The sequence below is a fragment of the Sinohyriopsis cumingii genome, chromosome 1, assembly GCF_028554795.1.
Source record: "Sinohyriopsis cumingii isolate HCF-2022 chromosome 1, ASM2855479v2, whole genome shotgun sequence".
NCBI classification, from domain to species: Eukaryota; Metazoa; Mollusca; class Bivalvia; order Unionida; family Unionidae; genus Sinohyriopsis; species Sinohyriopsis cumingii.
In genome coordinates, this window is record NC_142961.1 from 94,880,608 (window position 1) to 94,902,284 (window position 21,677).

General features: G+C 33.3%; 1 protein-coding gene across 1 annotated transcript in view; it reads left to right on the forward strand.

Moving 5' to 3' along the window:
* Positions 1-20,919, forward strand: part of LOC149807373 (uncharacterized) — a 49,236-nt gene extending 28,317 nt beyond the window's left edge. Inside the window, exons 2-14 of the mRNA XM_089937752.1 lie at positions 1,358-1,496; positions 8,096-8,172; positions 12,046-12,126; positions 13,618-13,797; positions 14,136-14,242; positions 15,022-15,130; positions 15,534-15,804; positions 16,196-16,260; positions 16,721-16,786; positions 17,025-17,180; positions 17,632-17,729; positions 18,533-18,644; positions 19,138-20,919. Of these exons, the coding sequence (XP_089793878.1) occupies positions 1,358-1,496; positions 8,096-8,172; positions 12,046-12,126; positions 13,618-13,797; positions 14,136-14,242; positions 15,022-15,130; positions 15,534-15,804; positions 16,196-16,260; positions 16,721-16,786; positions 17,025-17,180; positions 17,632-17,729; positions 18,533-18,644; positions 19,138-19,316 (1,640 nt within the window). The 3' untranslated portion in view covers positions 19,317-20,919. The remainder of the gene's footprint in view (positions 1-1,357; positions 1,497-8,095; positions 8,173-12,045; positions 12,127-13,617; positions 13,798-14,135; positions 14,243-15,021; positions 15,131-15,533; positions 15,805-16,195; positions 16,261-16,720; positions 16,787-17,024; positions 17,181-17,631; positions 17,730-18,532; positions 18,645-19,137) is intronic.
* The last annotated feature ends 758 nt before the right edge of the window (positions 20,920-21,677 follow it).

Below are 21,677 nucleotides of genomic sequence, written 5' to 3' on the forward strand. Positions count from 1 at the left end.
TATGACTCGGCCATGGTTCTAACCTGAGACCTACTGCATCCGAGGCTGACGCTCTAATCACTTAGCCACCGGAACAACAAACACATTTGTGCTATCAAACGAATGTCTCTGTTCGTGGTAGTGAAGTGATTCAATAAGGTATTTCATACCAAGGTTTGTCGTGCTTGTACAAATCAAACATATATTTTTCCTAACACAGAATTATAGACGTTGCAAAACTAAAATATTTTTCTTATTCTTTCAGTTTTTCCATAAGCATGCAGAGAGCATGACGATTAAGAGCAAATATAACTTAGTATCAATGAAAGTAATTCTGTGATGGGAAAAAATACTGTGAAGATTCGGTGACGGTTTAAAAGTTAGATTTGATCCTTCATGGTACAGTAATTTGAGATATCTCCGCATCTGAGTGATTGCCAAGAATTTCATTGTCGATGAATTAATCATACACAAAAGGTCAATAGTTTATATTTAGGTGCGCCAAAAGGGATTATATCACTCATTAGAAGTTGTCTATGTAATATCGATTTAATGAAGCAATGCTTAGATCCAAAACTGCTTGTTAGAGTGTCCGTTTTCGACACTGGTCATGTACTAAATGGGATGTATCTTACCATAGTAACGATTTTGTATCAGAGGATAGATTTATATTAAATAATTGAGCTCATCGATCCAAAACATGCATGAAAGAATAAACGAATTCTACCCAGACAGCACCATGGACCCGACATTGCTGATTGCAAAAAACTATTATAACTGGACGACATTTGACAAATGTCATAATGATTATGATACGTGAATCTATAGCAACGCGGCAATGATTATATTGATGATGTAAATGCATACATGTCATGTCACATCTATCATGTGTTAATGACAATTGGCAAATGGGCAAGTGTGTTTGCATCTATACATATCAATTGATTCCATCGGAGGAAAGAGTTTTACTAAGAAAATGGAAATACCATTTATCTTTGTTTTAATGCACTTTTCAAAATTGTAATGAGTACAAAACACTAAATTACGTCTTAATTTGTTTTGAAAGATAGATATCATAAGGTGCATTATATTAAATACCAGTCCGTTCAGATCATTGCCAGGGTTACGTTATCACTAAGGATGCTGCGTGGCAGGTAGTGTATTTCAGTTTTATGAATTGTCATTAATGAATACTTGCAAACACGCACGAAATTTATTTAACTATATTAAAAGTCATAGACCACAATCGTTTCTTACCCTTTACATAGCACTGAAAACCTTGACCACAGTCTAAAGGATGATTACCACAGACACAACACTGAAGACAATGTCCACAGTCTGAGCCATGATTATTACAGACTTCATATTTTAATTTCAGGCTCAGACTGTGTGTTCCCAGGTGAGTGGCATGGATCATGGTCAGTCGGACAAAGGACCATCGAAATAGGACCCACAACGATTTCCCAGAACGGAATGTGCGTTCATCGAGACGGCAATAAGTTTCTGCTTCTTAACAAGTGAGTCTTCCCTCTGATTTCCTTTTCTTCAGTCACTGATAAGCATAGGTCTAGTTTTACTCTTTAAAACATTCAACATGAGCCATACAACTTTGTCTTTAGGCCAAGGATTATAACATGACTGCCAGATAATATGGTTTTGTAACAGCTTATTACGTTTTTCTGCCTATATTTTAATACCGATATCAAGAGTGGCAGAATGGGATAATGCTCTGGCCTTTGACGATCACTGCCATGTCACCTTACGGCGTGGATTCGAGCATTGGACTTGGCTAATGTGGCTATTTCAGAAAGCTTCCAGTAGCTTCGCTCGTGGTCGGGGGTTCGTCCCGGGTTCTTTCTTCACCAATTATACTGGGAGCCATGTATAGCTTATCATGTGCTGAAAAATGGCGTTTAACCCACAATAGCACAACAACTAGATTATTCAAATCTTTACTAATACTTTAATGCATAATTATAGTTATTGGTCTATTGCTATTTTAATAATCAATAGCACCATAGAATCATAAATATCGTAGTGGTATTTGTACAGTATAAAATATGTAATGTCTTTTTGACATTTGTTAAAGTGTACATGTTCACAGGAATCGCTGTATTTAAATTGTTATTTTGCTTTTTCTAAACAATCACTAATTTTTTTATTTATAAAAGATGAATGAAAATGAACTTCATACTTAGCAACGAGCATCGCTGAGTAATTCAAATACGTCGCATTCTGGACCGGATCTTTCCATCTAACGTTGATGATCAAAATGTTTTATAAATAATTATATTGTTGCTAAAGCTAAGTTAGTCCCAACAGTGGAAGAATTGAAAAAAATGCGTTGTAGAGCGATAGTAGTCTTAGCTATGTATTTTGTTTAAATAAAAATTCAGGAAAATCAGCGAACATACGCACAGCATATGTACATGCTATTTAAAACAACAGCTTTGTCACAACTGGCAAAGAAATACGGGTTATTACCTATGGTTTCTTACTGACACCAAAAACAAGATGCGGTTTCAATGACTCATTCATGTCCACCTGATAGTCAAAGAAATGCGTCGATTGGGACTTGAAACAAAAACAAACTTCAACAAAAATTCACTTAATATTAGAATTGCTGAGGTACTATAAATTCGAATATTTCATTGGTTAACATATCAAGTACTACGTACCGTAACAAAGGGATAGCAAATGTTATAGCTGTCTTAGTTAGATTCTTTTGTAACTCATTCAAGACGTTGTTACGTATATTTGGTTTAATTCATATTTGATTTAATTTGTGTTTGGTTTGATTTGATTGTTTGTGGGTTTTAGAATCTTTTTGTTTTCTTTACATGTTAATGTAATGTAATGTTGTTTACTAGGAATTTGATACTTTCCAGAAAATTCAGTTTGACCTGAATCTTTTCATAAATACATAATAATAGAAATACTGTTTCTACTTTTTACTTAGTTCCTGGCCTTGATTGAGGCTCAAGTAAACAACTTTTTCTCGGAGTAAAATGATTGTTTCTTATCAAGGACATACGTGATTTTTATATGCAAATATGATCACGTGATCTTCTATTTCACAATAAGGTATTTCCAAAATTGCGAAATTCTTAGTATTAATAGTGATGTTTAGAGAGAGATCTCAGAGTTTTGGGCTTTTAAGCACTTGATCTCTAGTTGTTTTCTTCTGTTATGACCAGTATTGAGTTTTGAGTGTTTGAGGGATTTTTTTAATTTTTCGGATTCTAAAAGATTAATTCTTTTCTCTGCAAATATTTTGTGCTCATAAAGAATTCTTGAACAAAGACATTTCTTTAAAAAAATTGTTTGGATTTCCAAAACCGGAGGATCAATTATTGTGTTTCTATGATGAACTGTAGACTTCAACACAGAACAGGTTACAGTATACGTCATCGCCTTCCATTTTGGATTCTTCGTCGGTTCTCGAGCTTGAAATCACTATAACATTTTATTATTTGGACTTCTAAAATATTATTCGTGGATTATTCTTGGATTATTTTTGGATTTGATTCTTGAAACCGTAGTTTCTTTTGTAAATAAGACTTCTACTCATCAGTCTTTTTAAAAGTAAAAAAAAAAAATCAAACTTCCTACGTGTATCTTTTGCAAGAAGAAAAGGATACGTTCTTTCTGATTGCTACAAATTGAAAAATAGGCATCAGAATCAAGACAGACCTATTCCAAATTATGTATTTCTAAACGGTCAAGGTCACGGTCATGTATTGAAAGCAATACATTTGTTGGGTCTAATAAAGCCCAGTCTGATGTTATTATGGAGGATTATTAACCGTTAATATCGAAGGGTTCTATATCACTCGTTGGTTATTCAGCCAATCCTATCTCTATTAATATTTCAAGGGACACAGGAGCTTCTCAGAGTCTTTAATTGCCAGGTACTTTGCCTTTTTCTGAGAAGTGTTTTCTAATGAGAATGTTCTTATTCAGAGAGTAGAGTGCGGCTTTGTTAATGTTCCTCTCCATTGTGTAGATTTGTCATCAGACTTAGTCTCAGGACCCGTGACAGTCGGCTCAGTGTATGTTATACCCGTTGAGGGCATTCATTTATTACTAGGCAACGACCTAGTTGGAGACAAGATTGTGGTTAATGCACTTGTAACTGACAAGCCTTGCCTGGATCAGAAAGTCGACCAGTTGAAAAAGAATCCCCTGATTTATTCCCAGCTTGTGCAGCTACCAGAGCTATGGCAAAGAAAGCTCTTGAAAATGATGTTGATAAGGAAAGTATTCCTTTAACTGACACATCTATTAATCAGGCTTTTGATGAGGTCACTTTCACTCCTTATTTGGATCAATCAGAATGTATTGAACACAGTGATCCTCATTTAACTACTCATTATCCTTGTCGTCGAACAAGAAAAAGAACCTGAGATCTCCTGTTTGTTTCAAAAGACCATTAGTGAAACTGAAGCTATTGAAGTTCCTGTCTATTATTTTATTAAAAATGGAATTCTTATGAGAAAATGGAGACCTCCCGAGGTAACTGCTGATGACGAATGGTCAGTGAACTATCAAATTGTAGTTCCGAAACCTTACCGACAGGAAATACTTTGGCTGGGCCATGAAACGCCAGTGGCTCCTCATTTAGGGATTAATTAAATTTATGACAAGATCTAGACTCACTTCTATAGGCCAAATATCAAAAGTGATGCTGGTAAATACTGAAGATCTTGTCATACCTGTCAAATGGCAGGAACACCCAATCAGAAAATACGTAAGCCTCATCTACAACCTCTCCCTGCCTTTGATGAACCATTTAGTAGAATTACGGTAGATTGTGTTGGTTCCTTACCCAAGACCAAGTCAGGTAACCAGTACCTGTTGACCATTATGTGTGCGTCAACAAGGTTTCCAGAGGCAATCCCTCTGAGGAATCTTTAAAAAATTGATATAGTGTTTTACTCAATTTGGCCTTCCTAAATCGATCCAATCAGGTCACTGGTCAAATGTTAGGTCTGTAACTTTCCAGCCTATATTGTTAGAAGTTGGCTTTCAGCATTTCAAGTCAAAAGTGAAATTATGGTTTGACAGAACTTCATTGGAGAGAACTTTTGAGCTAGCAATAATAGGGTTCTGTCTCTTTTACTCATTCTTCAAAAGATTTTTCAGATTAGATATTACGGCCCTTATAAAGTTAAGAAGAAAATGATTGAGTCAAATTAGAATATTAGTACTCCTGGGATCTAAATAAATTATAGGAGTACGAGTATATTGAAAGAGATAGCCATGTAAAACATGCAATTAATTTAGTTGTACCTGTCCCACACATGAATGAATATCATCGGATTCTACTGATATTGGAGTGACAAATCTTCAGAAATCATGAAAGATCTGGACCAGAAACTTTCACATTTGCAAGAGCAAGAAAGAAATGAACTTAAAAAGTTATTATTTGAATATGAGTACTTTTTCCAGATGTTCCTACAATTTTTTTTCATGACGTTGAAATTGCAAATTCCAAACCTGTGAAACAAAACGCGTACAGGACAAACCCTCTCAAACACGAATACTTGAAAAAAGAAATTCAATATGTGCTGGAGAATAATTTTATACAGCCCAGTAAAAGTGATCGGAGTTCACCATGCATATTTATTCCAAATCCAGATAAAACTTTCCTTATGTGTACTGATTATAAGAAGGTGAATAGTGTGACAAAAACAGATTCATTTCCATTACCAAGAATTGATGTCTGTATTGATAAAGGTCGCGAATGCCAAGTATGTCACCATATTTGACCTTCTGAAACGATTTCGGCAATTCCACTAACGGAAAGAGCAAAGTAAATTTCGGCATCGTGACTCCAGATGGACGTTACCAATATAAAGTAATGCCGTTTGGGATGAAAGGGTCGCCAAGTACATTTCATCGTTTCATGAATATGATTACCTTTTGTCTAGACAATTGTGATGCTTACATCGATGATGTCATCATCTACAACGACTCCTGGAAAGAACATTTTGCAACAATTCGGAAATTCTTTAATAGACTCACTAATGCATGTTTGGCAATTAATTTGTCTAAAAGTGAGTTCTGCCATGCTAGTGTAACTTTTCTAGGATACATCGTGGGACATGGGCAAGTTAAACCAATATATTCTAAAGTCAAGGCTATCTCTGACTTTCCCGTGCCTGTAAATAAAATGCAACTGATGCGATACTATTGAAAATGTTGCTCCAATTTTTCTAGATTTGCTGAAACCCTCACAAATTTATTGAGTAAAAAAACAAGTTCCTTTGGACTGCAAAATGTCAGGAGGCTTTTGACAAGTTGAAAGCCATTCTTAAAAACGCGCCAGTTCATACAACTCCAAATTTCAGCCAATCATTTAAACTGTCTGGTAATGCAAGTGATGTTGGGGTTGGAGCAATCTAAGAAATTAAATAAGGATCAAAGAAATTACTCAACCATTTATGAGGAATGTTTGGCTTTGATATTGGCATTACAACGTTTTGAAGTTTACATTAGTTCAGCTCCTTCGATTAGTGTGTTTAGTGACCACAACCCCCTTACTTTCATCGGTAAGATGAAAATTAAAAATCAAAGACTGCTAAGGTCGAGTTTGTTGTTACAGGAATATAATCTTGACATCAGACACATCGAGGGAAAAGATAATTAAATAGCAGATACACTTTTCCGTGTATATCAATGTATTATTTCATGTACAATGTGTGTAATTCATTCTTTTGAGCCTCATGTATAATTATTATGTGGTACAAAAAGAAAGCTTTATTATATAAATCTTTCTTTTTCTTTGTGGGTTGAAGGGTTACATATATTTATATTTTATTTAATTTGTATTTGATTTGATTTGATTGTTTGTGGGTTTTAGAATCTTTTTGTTTTCTTTACGTGTCAATGTAATGTAATTTTGTTTCCTAGGAATATGATATTTTGCAGAAAATTCAGTTTGAACTGAATCTTTCTATAAATACCTAATAATATAAATACTGTTTCTATTTTTTAAGGGTCAAGTAAACATCTATTTTCTCGGAGTAAAATGATTGGTTCTTATCAATGTCATACAGGGCAACGTGATTTTTATATGTAAACATGATCACGTGATCCTCCTTTTGCAATTAGGCATTTCCAAAATTGCGAAGTCCTTAGTATTAATAGTGATGTTTAGAGAGATCTTTAAGGTTTGGGCTTTTAAACACTTGATGTCAAATTGTTTTCTTCTGTTGTGCTAGTATTGAGTTTTGAGTTGAGTTTTATTTTAATTTTTCCGATTCTAAAAGATTAGTTTGTTTCTCTGGAAATATTTTGTGTTCATACAGAATTCGTGAACAAAGACATTTCTTTATTTAAAAAAATTGGGATTTCCAAAACCGGATTGTTAATTATTGTGTTTCTTCGCTGAACTGTAGATTCAACACAGTACAGGTTACAGTATACGTCATCGCCTTCCATCTTGTATTCTTCGTCGGGTCTCGAACTTGAAAGTGTATGTCATTTTTTCATTTTTTTACAGTATTTTTCCGGGAAAATAAATTATATTTTTCAAAGCTTGTTGTTTCACTCTTTCTTGTGTTGCTGTTTATTCGAGCCTAAACACGTAACAACGTGTTAGCCTAACGAATGATGTTTCTGGTTGTATCGAAAACATAAGACAGATTTTAGTAAGGAAACGTGTTTGTGGAAAACAGTTTAAAAAAGCAGTATAAAATCTACTTTTTAGCACTCAGCTTTGTGTGGGTTTACTTAAAAGATGCCTAATATATTAGAAGTTAAAAAAGAAAGTAGAAAAAATACATAAAATAAAATATACTTAAGGTAGTCCATCTGAAGTTTTTGCTTTATTAAATCTAAACATAGCTACATTGTTTTCAAATTAATTTCGGTCAACTGCAGCCTTTCCTTTTATAGCTTATCGACATCTTCTGACAAATATTAAACTGCATTGTTTTTTTTCATATTCGTGGGTTCATTTATTTGCAATCTTCCAATCACTGTTAAGTTCAATATAGTATGTCAAAACATCTAAAGCAGAATATTCAACATGATTTCCTCTTAAGAATTCATGTGTTTGACATATAACAGTTATGCTGATGTCAGATTTACGCCAGCTTCTTTCTTCCAGGTCCCTAATCAACGGGAAATGTTTCAAATGTATGGTTTTTACCCTCTGGCATCATAACCTGCTTCAGTACAAAGAAAGTAAGTCATCTATGTTCCACTTCCAGTATCTAAAACGTCTGAATAAATTTAAACAGCCAATTGAGTGTATTTTTCCAGCTTTGTACATTCAAGTGCATTTGGTGCAGTTACTAGATCAATAATAACTATATATCACTCTGTAGACAGACATGCCACAACTTTATGCCTCTAACGATTCGCTTTTCATTTATCATGCTAGACTGCCCAGAGAATGGAACATTTATTTGAATTTATCGAGTTCTAAGTCCGTCAACAATTTAATCTTAATGCTTATGTTTATGCATATAAATGTATTCAAAATTTTATCAAAAGAGACTTGTTTATGAGTAGTAATTATCAAAATTTGTATTAACAGAGACTTGTTGATGCATAGTAAGTTATCCAACTTTGTATAATCAGAGACTTGTTTGTGCTTAGTAATTTGTCCAATTTGTATCATGGGAGACTTGTTTATGTATAACAAGTTATCCTAACTTGTATTATGAAAGTCTTGTTTATGGATAGTAATTTATTAAAAAAAATTGTATCATCAGAGACTTATATATGCAATGATACGTCTAATATGCTAAATTAACTCATTTGCTACATTAGTTTGCACACATGTATTCACAATATGAACTACAACGTTTAAATAATGTAAAAATGTAAGCTATGGTAACATTCAACATATGAAAGGCTGTGTCTAACTAAACTTAATTGCATAAAAACTGGGTTTTCAAAAGGCATCCATTTTATTCTGCCTGTATAAAATTTGTATTGTTCCATTCGGGTAAAGTATTTTCTTGCCATTTATAAACATGATATTTGGAATGTTCTTCAAAATATGCATAAATTCTGATGACTGATATTAGTATAGTCCGCTTTCATGCAAGCCATACAACTGCTGTCAAAAATGCATGAGAGAAAAACATTAATAAAAACACGTTTGTATAAATCTGCAAAACACTTTTGTATACATCTGCTCAAGTATGCATTCATAACAAATGCAAGACAATAAGATGTTTATAAAATTCATCAGTTGTCAGAAAACAACATTTGTTCTTTGTCAAGTTCAGAGTTATTTTCAGCGTAATTTGGTATCATTGAAAGGTACTTTTCACAGAGGTATCATACATCAAGTCTATATCTTGACTGACCAGCTTAGTTCATTTATGTTTTATTATGTGTTCAATCATGCAAACTGTTTTCAGTTGTTCGTTATGTTACTGTTTTTGCATTGATCCTATTCCCTTTCTACTCGTGACTGGTTCTTTAACGCATTGTCATGTAACGCATTGTTTTTAATATTCCCTGTCTAACAGTGTTTTTGAGAAAGGACTGTATTCCAGAAATATCATTCTTAACGAAAGCAGATCTCATAAGTAAAGATACCATGTTGTTATTTAGACTATAGAACTTGTTAATGAAGATAACTCTTAGTGTCTTATCTTGATGTTTTTATGACCTAGTACGTTAATAGCAACTTGTTTACTATAAACTGTGCTGTATTAACAAATATATACGTACGTATCAAGTCCTCATCCCTTCATCATCCAACAAAACAGAAATATTTTTTGTTATTGCAACACTTTATGTTCTTTATGTTTAATATTAGATTCAGGTATTTTGATAACAGTTTCAATTACCTTACTAGTATGTTAAGCATATGTTCATGCATTTTTCAACCAAACAAATTCAATATTGATATAGCTGTTCAAGGCTATATAACTTCAATGCAAAATGACAGTGCTCATCTAACGCAAAAATTTTAAAAAATGTTTCACAATAGCGGGAAACTAGTTTAATGGTAGTGTAAAATAATATGAAATAATAAAGTAGTTTCTATACTAATTTGAGAAAATATTGATGACTGAAAGACAAAATGCTGCAGAACCACAGTTGTTTTGCCAAATGAAGGGCCAATTTTCCAATTTTCTTGCGGATTGTAGCCACTCAACGTTAGGTGCCAACATCAATAAGTTAAGAAAGTGTATAGTGATACATTTACTGAACAATACATTTATACAGATAAATGGCAGCAACGTAATGGATCTAATAACTTTACTCAAAGTAATTATTGTTTCATTTCGCTGTAGATGTATGCGACAAATTAAATATTGCATTTATGTTTCTTTTACACAGCGTTGACACATCAGTTGTATTACACATGTTATTGACTAAACAAGTGTTGTTTTACACATATTGCTGATACAGCAATTGTTTTACGCATACTGTTGACAAACCGAGTTTTCTCTTAACACAGTAAGTGTCGTCATTGAAGTGTTGTTGAGACACCATTGCAGAATTTTTATCCATCTGAAATAGGAGAATCTCTTCCGAGTTTTATTCAAGTATTTGCTACTCCTGGGCGCAATATATGCAAAGCTTTTCAATTTACATGCAAACAAATAATCATTATCATTGTCAAGTCGCCTTAATACTTAAATATTTTCAAAAGGTAGTAACACTGAGATTATTTTGTAATGGTTCATAGCTTTCTTCTAGTCTTAATGGTTTGTAAGTTTCCTTATTCCGTATGTATATCACGTATAAATATGTGGACGGGTGAAACCTACACAAGTTGTTCCCATCCTTAAACGCATAGTCTAGTCAATAGTTAGCGCTCTCGTTTGCGTAATATATTATTCGTAACGGCATCATATTGTACAAAACATCACACTTTTGAATTTTTTAAGACTTCATAGTATGATCTTTCCAACTGAAGATTTCATCTGTACAAATGCGTCCATTTATTTGACAGCTGTTCGACATCGCGTGGGCAAATAAAACAGACAAAATACGTATTCATTTAATTTGCAAATACGATAACCTAATAGTAGGCAAGTCATAGAATTGAGTTTTGTTAGTAGAAACTGAAACGTTAATGCTTCTTCTTGCATTGTTATCTACCCATAACTATTTATTTGCAGCCTCTTCGGTTTACGAACAATAACAACAATTTTTTTGTCAAGACTACTATTTTGAAAACCTAGGAGCAGTAATATTTGTATGGATTGTTATGATCAGTTATTATGTTGAATAATTTTAAAATTCCTCATGATTTTATATGCAGTAACCTTAATCTACAAAACTTGTTGAGATATGTACAAATTTAATGGTACAACGTTTATTATTTTAGTTTCACTACCAACATTTTTAGGAGTGTCAAATTTTTGGTAATCGAAAACCGTAGAGAACACGACCTTGGGTCATTGGTAATATGATTTTTTTAAATGAATTGATTGATTAAGTTACTATTTGCCTTGAGGAGTTTGTGGCGTTTTTGTTGTTGTTGTTGTTGCTGTGTGTGTGTTATTTGAGACGAAATATCTAACCCCTTTCATGACTTCCCAGACACCTTACATTAACACTGTCTGCCTGCAGAGCAATGTAAATTTAACCTGAAGCAATATTTCAGGCTATCACGACGAAGTTGTAATTCGATAAAATACAGTAAGAATCCTTCCAGCCGTTTTTTTTTGTTTTTTTTTTTTGGCGACATGTGGCTGTTACCTTCATTCTTGTCGAGGCAAGTTTCTCTAAGCCATATCGAAGTTATAACGCATATGTAATTCACTGATACATATACCTTCTATTTGTGTGAAACTGAGAATGGTCCACGAGCTGATCTAACGTACCGATTAATGATAATTATAATGCAAATGGTTTATCCTAAAATAACCGGGCCTTCATTTTTACTACATTGGTATGTGTCTAGATTTAAGTGCAATTCCACAAATGACAACTACCTAATACAGTGACAACAGTATTTTAAGGAACAAGCATGTGTCTGACCGTCCAAACAAACTGTCCGTCAATCTTTCAGTCTGTTTTCCATGGCCGACCTCCCTACACCTAGATCAACTTTAATTATTTCAAATTTTAATTTTTAAGGTCATTGCTGGCACCACGAATCTATATATGATGTATGTAGCCTTATCAATGGAGACAAACCTCTCAAGACGGCTGTTAGAGGTATGATTTTGTGTGTATAACTACCCAGTAAACCTTCACTATTGTGACGGCTCAGAAACATCCGACAATATTATATCCTCTTGAAAGTTGTTTTCTATATTATATAAATTCACACAGATATTTGATTCATATTCATAAACACACACACACACACACACACACACACACACACACACATATATTCCTGAGACTGTGATTTTGTGCATGTTGTGGACCATCGTTTTATTTGAGAGCCGCGGTTGCTTAGTTCATGGAAATTCAGACTCGTAATTCAAGTGTCATGGCTGAAATTGTCGTTGAAAACATTTAATGTTAAAAGTGTCTATAGACGTCAATCAACTATCATTAACATGTTCATTTTGCCTTTATTCAAGAATTTAATTGTATATCTTATGAATAGTGATTCATTAAGTCATAAAAAGCATGAAAACCGACTTCAAACTGCATGAAATGGCAGTTGAAAAGTACAGGCCGTTCTTGCGTGATATATAGTTGTTTTTCAAGCTTCTTGGCATTATGAGACTTATACAGTTTGTATCTAAAATAAACTAACAAATCTTCAGAAATGTACATAGCTAATATCTTTCTTTAGCATTGTTAACAAATATTGTGAAAATAAACAAGAGGATAACTGAATATATTGGTAGTTTCTTTTCCGATATTAGTTGTATATAGAGTGTTATGAACTAATACATTGTTAGCTTTGTTGAAACGCATGGTGCGACTTGAACCTAATCCAAATGTTTGTTACAAAGACTTTCTACATGTTTGTCATTATAATGCACATGAATCCCCCCCCAAAAAAAAACCCCGTTGACATTTCAAGAGTGGAGGTCTTATTATCTAAACTAATGGAACACTTTTGTATTTTAATAAACCTTATGTATTGTGCTTTTTATATTAACGTAATCGTTTATAGGTTTGTCAGATTTTAGTGAGCATTTATTGATTAAGGGCAGTCAGTGAAGGAGAGCTATTTCACTGAGTTATTATCCAGTTTAGCAGACATGTACAGATTTACGAGATTTTATGGTTGCATGGATTAGTTTTGTAAAATTGAATAATTTCGTAACATAAAAAATTCTCGGGATATTCTAATCAATAAGTATTTAGCAAATTTAAATAAAAAATAGTTATTTAATTAGGTGTTCTGGTCGTATTTTGTATGCACGGCGTAAAGTACCAGTCTTCAGTTTAGTTATTGGTTGTACAAATGTGTAGCAGGAAATCTTTTACAGGCATAACATTCGATTTTCGTGATGTTTGATCATTTGGTGATTAGGAAAAACTTATTTGAGGATATTTGCACGTTCAGAAATCCTTCATTTTATAAAGACTGTTATAATATCGTTGGAAATAGTGGGACCTCAAGCCAGATTCGTTTGTTTCGCTCGATAGTGAGACCCCCTTTCGTGTTAACTTGTTTCTCATTTTATATTATTGTTGGTGGGGATTTATAACAAACCAATTGCAACCGTTTAATGTTTTCAGTTCATAGCATTCCCGAGCCCTGCCCATTTCAAGGTTCCTATACATTTTCATACGCAAACGGAACGGTAGGAGTACTACACTGTGATAACCCAATTTCCGAAATCAGAGCATGTGCAGACGAAACAAGATTTAGGTTTCTTTACAAGCAATGTGCAAACGTTCCCGGAACATATAATCAAGGTATGTGAGTTCCTATTGATTCTTCTCTGTACGCTGGAACCATATGCCTCATCGGGATTTAAAGAAATTGTAATCTATTTAGTTCAGGACGATGAAATGTTAAAGTTTTTCTTCAAATCACGTTTCAAATCGTATAATCTAGTCAACTCGCAGACGTTTCTGAAACAAATGAACCATGTGACTTAATGCGACGCAGTGAACTCTAGACTAATAGAGTTTTGCCTCGTTTAAGTGAAAATAATGAAGATAATGCTTCATTTTCGCGCATTTATTTCGTAATTGTTATTGCTTTCATATCAAAGGTGTCAGCTGAATGTACATTTCCTTCTCGTTTGCAGAACTTGACTTTGAGTGCCTGGCAACCTGGGAGAATGGAGAAAAATTTTTGTATGGAAAGTTTACAAATGAAGAGAAAACAGACGACACAGGCTCATACAGATGCTTTGTAAAGTGGATGTTCCATAAATAAAATTTGTTTTTAAGAAAACTTTTTATACTTGGGTCAGACGTATTAAAGTATTAAAATTGTTGTAAGGAAGTCCAAATTTTATCTTTTATCATATTGCATGCAAGAATGGAGCCATCCACAATTCCGTTTCTTGAAGATATTCGAAAACTCGTTTCTCGGGGAGCAACGTAATCAGTCATATACACCTTTTTGATGTCTGCTTAAATTCTCAGAGTCTTTGAAAAATGACAGTAAAGTTGTAAATTTATCAACAGGTATATCATTGTGCAGATACCTGAAAATATGAATATAGTTTCTTGCTGTTGAGTGTCATGCTAATTTTACATTTATTTCTAGTGTCTAGGTACATTTCATCCTTGTTTTTCCACTGTCTTCGAATGTTCGAACAGTAAATAGAGTGTCTATTTCTAGATGCTTATTTTATGCATGATAAATAGACGTCAAAGTATAATATAATATCTCCATATTACTGGATGAGATCAAATTGTATTAAAAAAACGAACGGATATATATGCAGGCCATTCGTGTCAATACATGTCAATAACTCAACTAGTAATTCCGCATAGTATCCTAATTTCATGACACCGTAACGACCTTTAAAACGTCACTTTTTATATTTCCATCCCATTGGCGTATTAATAGATTCATCAGACAAGAAACTTGAACAGGGATAAAAAAAATAATTTCTTTCCTATAATGAATGTTTAGCTTTTTAATTAAATTTTTTAAAGATTTATTCTCTTATCGTTTATCAGATGCACAGCCTGTATGGAACCAGGGGGGAAATGTCCATGTCTATAGACCCGACATGTCAAGGACTTCAAAGCCCCTCTCTCGGCATAATTACCATGAAACTAAGTAAAGGTAATGCTAATTAACTACAAACGTTGTGTAATGTGTTAATTTTAAATCATTTCTAAAGTACAATAAAAGCTCAGAATAATTAATTGTACGTGTTTCGTCTTCAGAAAAAATAAAATATGATCAATATTGTGTTCAGTTATTTCCAGTATGTAAGTTAGAATGGAGTTGTAAGTGTCCAGCTAAAATATGCTTAATCTTGTCTTGACAACGAGACAAAAAAAATCTGATTGTCGACCGTCCTCTGTTCTCCTCTTTTAATAGGCTTTTCATCCAAGGTGTCTGGGCAGCTTTTAGCTGATTTTCACTTCTATTGTATCTTCTTTAGTCTGTCATCTGTATTGCAGATCAATATGTTGTTTTCTATTCGTAAGACCTCTTGCCAAAAGCTGTCTTTATTCTATAGATATGTCATCCCTGCTGCGAGGATCCTGCAAGTTTTCTGACTTTCTTTTTCGACATCAGAAATGGCGAGATCTCGAGGGACGCTTTCTGTTTCAACTAGGCGATGGCCTACAGATGATGAGTATCAAGGAACGGAAAAACACTGGTGATCGCTTTGGAATTTCCGTGACGAAACTGGTTGTTAGATGCGTGGAGAGGATTCATCAAAATGTGATATATTCCCACGCAATGAATAAAGGGGAGTTTATTGTACGCTCGACAAATGACACTTGGTAAATTTTCATGTTTTGAATCAAAGGTGATTAAAAGTGAATGGGCACTATGATTTAAAATATTTTTATCAAAGAGACAAAGTGTACTCAGATATTACTGGTGGCTTATATTGACATATAGAAAGTGTCATTATGAATTCAATATAATGGTTGTGAATAATGAATACCATCAATGTACAATACTATCATTTTACAACAAGTGTTTGGTGTAAGTTACCGTTTACCTATACCAAGATTTTAGGGGAGATGGTTTTGAGTAGACTGAACAAAATTACTTTCAAATTACAAATCTTAATGAATCAGGCATATAACGCCATGATACTAAAGGCCATATTAATGTATGTTTTTCAGTCCGCTTAAGTTATGCCTAAAACACAACATTTATTTTCAGTTACTCTTTCCATCAGTGTATTAGAGTCAATGAAAGAGCTCAAGATGTTGTTGAACTGATATTTGGTAAGTATCAGACATTTTATTTCATATCATAGAAACAAATACATATGATAAATAAATGAAAGACAAGTCTGTGCAGAATATAGTGAAAACGGTAATTAATTAATGTGAAATGAATCTGACAATGTTTGGGAAATATTCTAATAATTCATACATTATGCTAATCCCTTGATAGTTCATAAATTCATGTTAATCCCCGATAGTTAATAGATGCGTGTTAATGCATTATAGTTCGTAAATTCATTTTAATTCATGATAGCATACATTGATTACTTCATAGATTTTTATTCTGAAAATTATTTCTTAATCTGTAAGAAAGACATTGTTATGGCAAATAATAAATAAATGATTAAAATGTACTGTATATCCAATTTTTGTTAATAAAATATCTGTTAATCATCACTGATTTCTTAAAAAAGAAGATAGTTTGATTTTTCCAATTAAATTGTCTTCCTTTCTATAGGCGACGTTTTAGAAGAGAGAAAATTTGCATGCTCTTTCAAGGAGACAAAGAAATATGTTCTCATTCGTAAGTATAACTGTTCAGTATTATACCTTCTTTTTAGATTATTTCTTGCAACTAAAATGTGGCAAAAGATTAAATTCCAATATCCTAATCTTTCGTGTTTGTTTCTACAGCTCTAGAATTATGCAGCAGTGACGTTTTCAGAATCGTTTTATTTAATACTCTAATAGCAAGTTCAATATTTCTTTGAATGTTAAGAGCACTACTTAGAATATTGTCTTATAAAACATTTTTGTTTTAGCTGAAGTAAACACGCCATCTCTATGTCCACTACATTTACAAGGAAAATACCACTATACAGACAAGGCTTCTGAACGCACAGGAGAGATTAATTTAGGCTGTCGTGGCAACCACGAGATGGTCATAGAAACTATAGGTCCTGCGGGAGCAAAGTCAGGTAAATCAGTTAGAAAATAAAATGCACAAAGCATAAATACTGGAAAGAATATATGCAGTGTTTCTATCGGAAGCTGTGAAAGGAACTATAGTTTACCAAAATTTAGTATAGTGCCTTACCTCAAGCTGGCTTATAATAATTTTCTGAACAAAATATATGTACCTATTCCACTTGCTTACATTGTAGCCATTGTCTCATATTTTTGATTGGGTACAAGTGATGATTCGAAACAAATGTTTTTAGTTTTCAATCAAAGGTTCGTTATGATTGCTGGCAATCAGATACAATTTTACAGCTGATTCTTGTCTCATGAAAGCATAACAGGTCCACTTGGGAAAAGTTAATAGTAAATACGTTCCAGTGAACATTTTGAATAGTGAATTTATTGTTCTTTTTTAACACTAATGCTATATCCGTATTTGAGTTGGAGCTTCGATTTATATTTTGACAGTGAATATCCTTGAGTGCTTTCAAAAATGGAGAGAAGACTCAACAACTTTTCTACTGGCTAAATATCCTGGAATTTCTGGTGATTCTATACAATGTTTGGTAAGAACAAAAACAAACCGTTGGTCAAAAAAAGAAACTTTTCCTTATTCATTTTAAATAAATAACAACAAGTTTAACTTTTAAACAAATGCAAGCTGTCAGGGATTAAGAAATACAGTTTTAATGTTGTCATAAATTAGATATGTTATACAATGTTTGTATTATGCATATTGCATGATTGTTAAAACATAATGTTTAAATTTCAATCCAAACAAAACTCATTGTTAGTGATAATCTCTGTATAACTTACATTCACAAAGACTCTTTAAATCTTGACATAGAGAGAACAAAAGCACGGATTTACTCAAAATGTTAAAATTCCATATGAATATAAACAACGGTAAACTTCAAAATTATTAATAAAACTCAATGCACGATCGAATTCAAACACAGTTCTTTGTAGGTCGCTTTTATAATCAACATGCCACCCTAAAATAACAATTCATCAAAATTATCTTGTAACGTTGGGTACAATTTCTTAATTGTAGTACATAAATATATGGAATCATTGCTCACAGCTTAGTTTAAATGTACAGACCATACTATTTCAGTTACAATTAGTTTAAACGAGAAGACCATACCATTTCAATTTCAACTTGGTTTATGTCTGAGGACAACACTATTTCAAGTAAAACTTGGTTCAAATGAGAAGACGATACTATTTCAATTACAACTTGGCTTAATTGTGTATACTTACTATTTCACTTTATTATGGTAGCTTAGAACTAAAGATTAGACAAACACCCCTAATATAAGGAAACGATTTCAACAGGCAGATTTTTTAGTTTTGATACTGTTTCCAGATATTTGAAAGTACGGAGTTCGGAGTTGAAATGCAGGGTGACATTTTGTGCGAGGGAAATAGAAGAATCATCAATAACAAACGCATTAACTTCCTACTACATACTCCACCAGGTATTTTCAACACTTTTACCTTTCTAAGGTATTATTCCATTATGGAAGAAATGGAGATTAAATCATTTGCAATTAATACTCGTAAGTAATACATTGATTTAGTATTTGGGAACTTGGGAAGAATAAAAGCAAAATGTTTACAATCTTCTTTTTGCAATTCATTAGTCTACAGACAAAACACCCGGAAGATATCATTTAAATATTTAGACAAAAGCATCCACGGCGTATAGAACTTTTCATGTTTGATGTTTCGTTGGAAACAAATACCAAGTCACTTATTTCGGCTGCACGAACTAATTTCGATATACACATAACAGCTGATAATAGCTTGACAATAAAATGCAAGTAATTCCTTTTTTGTACTAAAAATGTAAAGCAAACATTAAATTTTATTGGAAAATCTAAATATTGTTGAAGATTAAAAATCATAATTAAATCCATAGATAAACTTTACGTATATGTATTATCGAGTGTCATCTTTTGTCTTTCACAGAGACCTGCTATAAAAATATTGCGATGCAATCCGACCAGAATCCTCGCACAGGCATTCATAATACACATGACAGCAATAGGATGAACTTCTTAGATTATCCTTCGAGAGGAACTTTCATGTCCCAAAACTTTATTCTTTTATCGGTTTTGTTTACATTCGCAATACGATGGCATAGGTGATGAATAAAAGTGAATGGCATTCGCCGGCATTTGTGCAATTTTTTATTGGAAAGAATTGATGGATGAATGACTTTCACGGGGATGTGTTCACATATCGATTGCACAAGATTTGTTGTTGGCCCACTGATGTTGCATCGACAGGAAACGGAATGAAGCAATTATCTCAGGGAGTCAGTTCATTGTATTCACATGAATCCTTATTCCAGGCATCATTGGGCAATACAAATATCAGCTTATAAGTCTTGTGAGAATGCCTGCCATTTATTTAATGCACTGAAGATTCTAAGGATGTTATAAGTTTGTATTCAATACTATAGAATGTCATATTGTCCTTGAGTCGCTGTCATGTATTGCTACAGTGCTATTATTACTGTACAGCTGTACACTCATATTTGCGTTACGCCGCAAGCTTTGTAAGGCACTCATGTCTTGGATTAAAAACCCAGAAGAAAGAAAACAACGACTATATAAATTTGGGAAACATTGTTTCATATTCCCAATACTTGTTGTTGAATAAAGTGGTCCAGGAATGAATATGAATTCTCGTAGAACATATTAAGTAACCCCAATTTTAATTTTTTCTGCATAAAACCGACTACTTATCAACAGCTGATGCAACATTTTGTTTATATGGGTCAATTCTTATTATAAATTTTAAAGATAATGTTCGATGGAAAATAATACATTAGATGCAATGAATTCTAAACAATAGAAGACGACTAAGTCCATATAATCATGAATGTTTAAAATTATTATTTAAAGTATTGTATAAAGATATATAGTTCTTGTATTGAGCGGCATATATAACATAATTTTATGTGCAATACTTGATGACTGCGTTATACATTAATAATAAGGCCAAACAATTCTGCACAAAAGTTCGCTGGTGTTTAAAAATGGCAATTTCTCTACTTTCTCAGTTGTTCCCATTACGTGCTGTGGGAAGGAACATTATTCTACCAAATGACTAAGGCTTGCAGTGTTAGATACTTTTCATAGAGATATATACGACACTAGACAAAGCATCAATATGCGATTTCTCAATAAAAGTAACAACTAGGTGTGACAATATGAGTGAAACTTCTTGCAGCCAGCAGAGTTTTAAATCGATTTTGGAGAGAAAACAGTAGACTGCCTTAATAAATTTTTAGATATATCTGGAAATTAGAGTCTCATTATGCTGGGAAATTTAGAAGTAAACATCTAATTAGTAAATAGGGTGAAATTCGGAAAGTGGTGTAAGCTATTGCTGGAATAAGAAACTAGAGGACCTTGGAATTATGTTGTTGCATTGAAAACGCTGTTCCTCTGTTAGACTAGGCTTTTAACGGACATATTCTGCGTATTCGGAAAATTTGCTAAGGTGTTTACCTTTAGTGTTATTAAGGAAGAATGTTATATCATGTGTAACTTAACTTTGATGGTATGTGACCGGTCTTTTGTGGCCTGTCTTCCATATCTGTGATACTTTTGAATTTTTATTGTTTGTAAAAACTAATGGTAGATATGTCATATATATTTTACATTATATATGTTGTTATACTCATTAAACATCAAAGGAAATTTTGTAAGAAGATAATGAGAAATAAAGGTTTAAAATGTACTTTCTAAGCTTTCTCAATCGACCGTATTACCATAGAAGTATGCTTTGGTAATAATTAACGTCGCCAATATGCAGGTGTAAGGAGAGCGAGTTTTATATTGCCCGTGAAATAGTTATATTATACTTGTAAATTTTACCGTCCTGTAGTTTTCTCTGACTAAAATTAAGTTGTCATCGTAACTGATATTTAATATGAAAATTTTCTGCCCTGCTGATATTTGTTTTTATTCTCCAAACAGACTAGAACATTATTGCTAGCTCAGCTAAATACATATGTGATGAAGTGTGATGTGATGTGATTTGGATTTTTAACGTAGCTTTAACAGTTTTTCAGTCATATCGCTACGATGTCTGCAATGTGGCAGTTTATAGTAATGTCTAGCACTGGGGCATCATGCCGCAGACATGTAGCATGATGTCCCACCCAGTCACATTATCCTGACACCGGGCCGACCAGTCCTAACACTAACCTCTTAATGCTGAGCGCCAAGCGAGGCAGCTGTTAGTACCGTTTTTAAAGTCTTTGGTATGACTCGGCCGGGGATCGAACCCACGACCTCCTGCATCCGAGGCGGACGCTCTAACCACTAGGCCACCGGAGCGGTTATGTGATGAAATAATGACAGTGTCATATTTGACTGAGGAAGGTAGAAAAACGAAAAGAAAGAATGGCAGAAAGAGGTGTGTTCTGACCAATATTTTGGATATTCATAACAACATGGGAATAAACATTATAATCAACATAACTATTGTTAATT